Source organism: Topomyia yanbarensis, chromosome 2, assembly GCF_030247195.1.
Source record: "Topomyia yanbarensis strain Yona2022 chromosome 2, ASM3024719v1, whole genome shotgun sequence".
NCBI classification, from domain to species: domain Eukaryota; kingdom Metazoa; phylum Arthropoda; class Insecta; order Diptera; family Culicidae; genus Topomyia; species Topomyia yanbarensis.
In genome coordinates this window covers 334,542,466-334,548,674 of record NC_080671.1, presented here as the reverse complement: position 1 = coordinate 334,548,674, position 6,209 = coordinate 334,542,466, and the positions used below count along the sequence as shown (strand labels likewise).

At 41.4% G+C, this 6,209-nt stretch overlaps 1 protein-coding gene across 1 annotated transcript; it reads right to left on the bottom strand.

The window, feature by feature from the left end:
* Nucleotides 1-4,232: 4,232 nt before the first annotated feature.
* On the bottom strand, nucleotides 4,233-5,842 carry LOC131683967 (uncharacterized). The gene is made up of 2 exons (XM_058966393.1): nucleotides 4,689-5,842; nucleotides 4,233-4,631 (listed from the first exon to the last, which is right to left on the bottom strand). The coding sequence occupies exons 1-2, from the start codon at nucleotides 5,836-5,838 to the stop codon at nucleotides 4,432-4,434; spliced, it is 1,350 nt and encodes a 449-aa protein (XP_058822376.1). The 5' UTR covers nucleotides 5,839-5,842; the 3' UTR covers nucleotides 4,233-4,431.
* Between the last annotated feature and the right edge of the window lie 367 nt (nucleotides 5,843-6,209).

Sequence of the window (6,209 nt, the reverse complement as noted above, 5' to 3'; positions counted from 1 at the left end):
TATCGCGAGTGCGGATAGAGCTTTGAAGCAATAGGGAAAGGGGTAAACGCTACTGCGCCGTGGTTACGATCGACGTGAAGAACGCGTTTAACAGGGTCAGCTGGGTGGCGATAACCGTAGCGCTGCACAGAATGCGTGTACCGGACTATCTGTGTAAGGTTCTGAAAACTTCCTTTCAGAACCGAGTACTGGTCAACGAAACGAAGATGGAGCAGAGATCGATTAGGGTCACGGCGGGAGTCAGGGCTCCAAACTTGGCCCAACACTCTGGAATATTCCGGAGTTGATTGTCAGCTTTGGAGCTGGCGTTGTTCAGACGATAACCGGCAAGACCCTTTAGGCGGTGGAGACATTTGGCATCGTGGAAACCGGTATGGCTGACGTCAAGTTGCTGCTGGCTCACCACAAGATGGAGGACGTGCTGCTCAGCAACCGCAAGCGTAGGGGGACAATTTCTCGCGTCGATGCGTTCGTTAGAGCACCTGGGTGTGACGGTGGACGATCGGTTAAATTATAACAACCTACCATGTCGACTATGTATCTAAAAAGGCTGCGAAAACAACTAACGCATTGGGAGCGGCCATAGATTTTTCCTAAGAGATTTTTCTAACCCGCAGAGGCGAAAGGTTAAAACTTCTATTATCAAAATAAAAGAAAACGCATTGGCAAGGATCATGCCGAATAACGGAGAAGCAAGAGGCAGCACGAGACGTCTCCTGGCGGCCATATCATCCTCAATACTGAGGTATGGCCCGGATCGCTGCGCTGGACTAAAAGTGGAACCGGACGAAGTTGACACGTTTTGCCTAATGGCTGTTCGTGTCGCGAACGCGTACAGAACTATATCGTTGGAGGCGGTATGCGTCATTGCTGGGATGTTTCCCATCTGCATCACTCTGATTGACGACGTGGAATGCGATCAGCGGAGCGGAGGCAAAGTGGCAGTAAGAGTGGGACAACGTGTAGAAAGGAAGGTGGACTCATCCCAAATGTTCCATTTAACGCAATTTTTGTCAGGAAACGAATGTTTTCGGAAGTTTCTGCGTCACTTTGGACATGATTCGTCACTCCTTTCCCGGAGCGTGACACCGAAACACAGCGACCAACCTTCCAGTTTAAGGCTCAAGTTACCTCAAGGCTTGGTAGTATGCGTAAGAAAAATTGTGTTCAGCTTTGCCACCAGATTATCCATTTAAACCTTTTCAAAACTCTAAAAGAAGAATATCAGTCGATTTATTAGGTCATCACGATTCAATTCATGCAAAATACCTGCTGGAAAAACCATCGGCTTAGCTGGATGGTGCTTTTGAAAAAGTGGCTGTGATTTTTTATCACACTACCACACCGAGCTGGGGTACGCAACACAACTGCGCAATGAAAAAACCACAGCCACTTTTTCAAAAGCACCATTTAGCTAAGCCGATGGTTTTTCCAGCAGGTATTTTGCATGAATTGAATCGTGATGATCTAATAAATCGACTGATATTCTTCTTTTAGAGTTTTAAAAAGGTTTAAATGGATAATCCGGTGGGAAAGCTGAACACAAATTTTCCTACGCACACTACCAAGCGTTCAATTCTAACACATGCTTAAAAAAGGTAACTTGAACCATAAACTGGATTCTTCCAGTTTTTTTACAACATCCAGTCAAACAGACAATCGGAAAAATCTTCCAGTTTTTTTGAAATTTGAGCCAGTTTTATCCAGCTTTTTTTGATATTCATTTATTTAGTTTTTTTTCTCACAAATTGTAACTTGATTCAAAAAAATCCAAGCAAGCCATGCGATGATGCCGAGTGCCCCAGAATAAGATTTTAATCTACCGTAACCTGAACTCTTTTTATACCACTTGTGAGTAAACGGTTCGGCAATGTATATTTTGATTCGATTTCAATTAAAAACTCAAACATAAAGGTTTCAGTACATTGTGTCAAATATTTTGATGAACATTTGTTGAATTCTCAGCTAGTTGCATAGTGGTATCTAAAGAAAGGTTTAAGCGCATCCTCAAGTTTAGCAAATGGTCTTAAATTTAGGATTTTGTGGATGTGTAGAATGAAACTTTCAAAACAGTAAAATTCGTCTAACTATTACAATTACAATCAAATTCGAATGTTTTAGTATTTTTTTAATTTGGACAACAATATCAAAAAACCGACACCAAAAATTTTCAGTAAAAGGTATGGTACATACGTGTTTACTTAAAATTACGTTAATTGAATCGTTAACTTAAACATTACAAGGGTAATTTAGGTTTTTTCAAGCATCCAGTTTTTTCCAGTTTTTTTCAAGAAAGGTTCCAGTTTTTTTGAAAAAAATGTTGGCAACGCTGCCGGAACATGTGGTCTTCGAATGCCCTAGGTTCGAAGGATTATGTCTGGTGTGACAGCTCGTAATATCGTCGAAGAGATGTGCCTCGATGAGCATATCTAGGATGCTGTGAACAGAGTAGTTGGTGAGAGTGGCGAAGGGACCAACAAAGTAGTGCCACCGTTTTGAAAGCTGCCGTGAAACCACAAAGCGGGTATCAAGAGAAATTCCGCCGTCGGGGAACTCTTTACCGGTGTAGATTAGGTTCACCGCCAGGGACCAGTTGCGTAGTGTGCGACGTAGATAAATGGCTCGCGGACACGAACGGTGTAGGGGAGAAACCTACCGCCGGGAAATACACAGTAGGGTAGATTTACCGCCGTGGATTATCCGACTATATAGTGACAAATATGGGAGCTAATTGTCTCAGAAAAAAACATAGGTACCGAGATAAATTCTGCCACCAGGGATCTTTTAGTCGAAGTAGGGTGAATCCTCCACCGGGGACTATCTGAGTAGATCGGGATAAGGTTGAATGACTCACGGAAACAGGAACTGAATGGCTCATGGGCTCAGTAGCTAAGAAGCTCACGGAGACGAGAGAAACATGGGGACCTAATAGATAGAAACTGAAAATAAGAGAAGAGTCGAGAGTTAAATGGCTCAAAGGTCCAGCCATTTTATGGATCAAGTTAGGATCTGAGATAGCTGCGGAGCACTCGTGAGCAATAGAAATAGGCGTGGAGAAAGTATAAGTATAAGAGTTAGGTACGAAAGTGAGTTGTGAGTTTTACACAGTGCCAATTTCAGGTTTTTAAAACTTTTTAAACCTTATTATAGAAAAATAAAAAAAAACCCGGGCTCCAACAGGTCTTCGCACTTCAGGCCCCGTTCGGATAAAACGCCGCCAATTTCTATGGTCATTGTTGGTACGTAGACTTTAAACTACTGCATAAAGCGCTCACAGCAAGCAATCTTGTTTGCTTGGTCAAGGTTTTCACTTATCGGTTTTGCCCGTACACGTGGGATCTGGGGTACAGCCGTGTACTGAGTAGTCAGGTTTCGAGAAAGTTCCAAAATAAATACTGCTTTCTCCCTGATCCAAAAATTCACTACTCTTGACCCTGTGGAATCTAGTGGGTATTTCTTGATACGGGGATCTATTTAAGTTTTGGGATAATCAGCGACTTTCATGTTGATATTAGGTGGTATTTCGCCCTTGGCCATTTAAATACGAGGGCAGAGCGTTGTTTAGAATCAAATGTATTTTTTTTATTAGATTAAAGGTTAAGAGCTAGAAAAAAAACAGAAAGAAACCAAACTAAGGAAAATTAACGACGCTGAATCCCTCTGGATAAAGACTCCACACGTCAATCGTTTGTTTACCATTTATCTATCAGTGTCATTCCAATCAAGTACGATACCTGCAATGGCCCTCGTTCCAGAAGAATTCGAAGCGATTTTCTTCGGAATGAAGGCTTTTGACAGGTCTCGTGCTCGATTGGAATGACACTTACTGATAAATAATAAGAATAAGATAGAGATGGCGAGTCTTTATCCAGAGGGATTCAGCGCCTTTAAGGAAAATGTAAACAGAAGTTATCCTTCAGTAACGTCAATTGTTCTGCTCCAGCGAGAAAGGTGGCAAACAAGCGAACCAAGGCATACCTTCATTCACTGAAATGATAGTATCGAACAGCTTTGTGAAGACAAATCTACCTTCTCCGTTCAAAGGTTGGAAAGTAGTCTTTGTATTCAGTTATCACGAAACGAGTTCTAATGCTAGGAAACTGTAAGTAATTCTAAGGACTAGATTAATTTTGCAACTATTCGTTTTAGTGATACTTATACTGCGACTCTAGCGCCGATCTGATCCTATGTCAGTACCAGATACTTATGAGACGAAATCAAAACTCAATCCATAACTTACTAAGCAATTCAAGATTTTTAACAATAGAATTTTACGATCGCAAAATTTTAGTAACGGAGCAGCGTTTGGTTTGTTCAAATTAAATTTTCCATTCGATTAATCTTAATTATAAAGAATTTTCTAAATTAAATCTAAATGCATAGCGCCACTAGCAGTACGCCTCCGCCGAGTACAGCCAGGCGCAGCCGCCATCAATCGAGCTTGTCAAGCAAACCCTTTCGGTCGAACGTAGGTAATAGACCTTTGATGATTTTGTGGTACTTTTTATTACTCATAATTGTTCTCCGATACCGCTGCGCTCGTTCATCGTTTCCTAACAAAGCTTCGAAATCTGCATCGGCTACATCCTCGTTAATCTGCACAGGCAAGGCGATGAAGCTGGAGTAGATGGCTGTAGAGTTAAAGTCGGTTAGTAGGTAAATATGCACATTTATCGAATAAATTTTACCGTAGAAAAGTTTTTTCAATACATGCCGCTGAAATTCGTGCAGGGTGGGAAATTTCTTCGAACAATTTAATTTTTTAACGTAGCTCGCTAAATGATAATAATAATACTGCATGAGCTCATCGAAACAGTTCTGTCGGATAGCGTCTTGGGTAGAGGTGAAGAAGAAGTAACATAAATCGACGACTGGTGTACTGTAACAACAGAATTGGAAATCCAGAAGAATAACGTCAACTGGTTTTCCGTTTGTATCGTACTTGAACAAAAGGTTATTGACCCATAAATCGCTATGTACGAGTACCCGCAAATCGTCCTCGCGTTGGTGATCGAAAACGGAAAGGCCTTGTTCGATGAAAAAGGGCCGCAGTTTCCGGAGTTTGTTTGCATAGTAGTGCCATTCTTGGTCCCACGTGCTGATCTCCTCGGTTAACGCGTCAAAATTCGAGTAGAATAACGGATAGAACGCATCGGTTTCACGTGTCACCATGCCAGTTTTGTACTCTTTGAAAATGTTTGGACTCATTTCTGCCAATTTCAACGAGCTAGCATGTAATTTAGCCATCAATTTTAATGACATCTTAGTGTGAAGCATATCTAGTCCTACAAACCGATCTGCCATTATGTATCCTTTGGAAGAGAGGTCTTTGAAAACGATCACGTTTTTAACCCTGTCAATGGTCAGCGTAGTTGGGTACAGGTCGGTGCGATCCCCAATCGATTTCATCAATTGCTTTAATTCGGGTATCACTAGTTGATAGATGTCCATTTCCTTTCCATGAACATTGTATTCACTAAGCTTCTGTTTCGCCATCCCTTCTTCCGGCATGCCCTTCACTATGTAACTTCGACTGTACGTGAGTTTATCTTTTGTATGGAAAATAACCCGCACTCGGTAGATAATACTAGCATAGTTGACACCTTTTGGGAAGGCAGATTTTACTTCAACCGATTGGACACTTAAGCTTGTATCGTCTCTAACCTTTTGAAGCACTCGTTCAAAATATTCTACGTTTAGCCACTCTGGAGTTTCGTCGAACACTTCGATCGAGGGTTGTTTGGTTTCTTCCTGCATTTTGAATGGTTCGACTTGGCCACGGGAAATGATAAACGCTTCGGTTGGTTTAAGTTCAAATAGTGTAGGTAGCGACCGCATGAAACCTCATGTTTTATACCCATTTTGTCGGTCGCGGGAAGACACTTGATTTACAGCTTTAATTCCTGATGTCGTCCTACCCAGACCACGATTGGATTAGTTTAATTTATTCTGCACCGGAGAAATTCTGTACGAATTTGAGCTGAACCTCTCACTGATGTGGACATTGCATGTCATCACGTTGTAAGCAATCCACTGTGTGGGGTGTTGAGGAAACAAATATTTTTTTATTGTTTCTGAAGCTTCCCATAATTTACAATCATAAATATTTGCTTCAATTGACAGAGCTATACTATGCAATATACCGAAAACGGCGATATGTTTGTTAGAAATTCCAATATTTGACGAAACAATACTTTTCTTCTGAATAG

Coding starts and splice junctions, on each gene's coding strand:
- LOC131683967 (XM_058966393.1), bottom strand. CDS start 5,838: ATGCGGTCGCTACCTACACTATTTGAACTTAAACCAACCGAAGCGTTT. Junction 4,632..4,688: donor ATTGAAAAAACTTTTCTACG/GTAAAATTTATT, acceptor TTAACTCTACAG/CCATCTACTCCAGCTTCATC.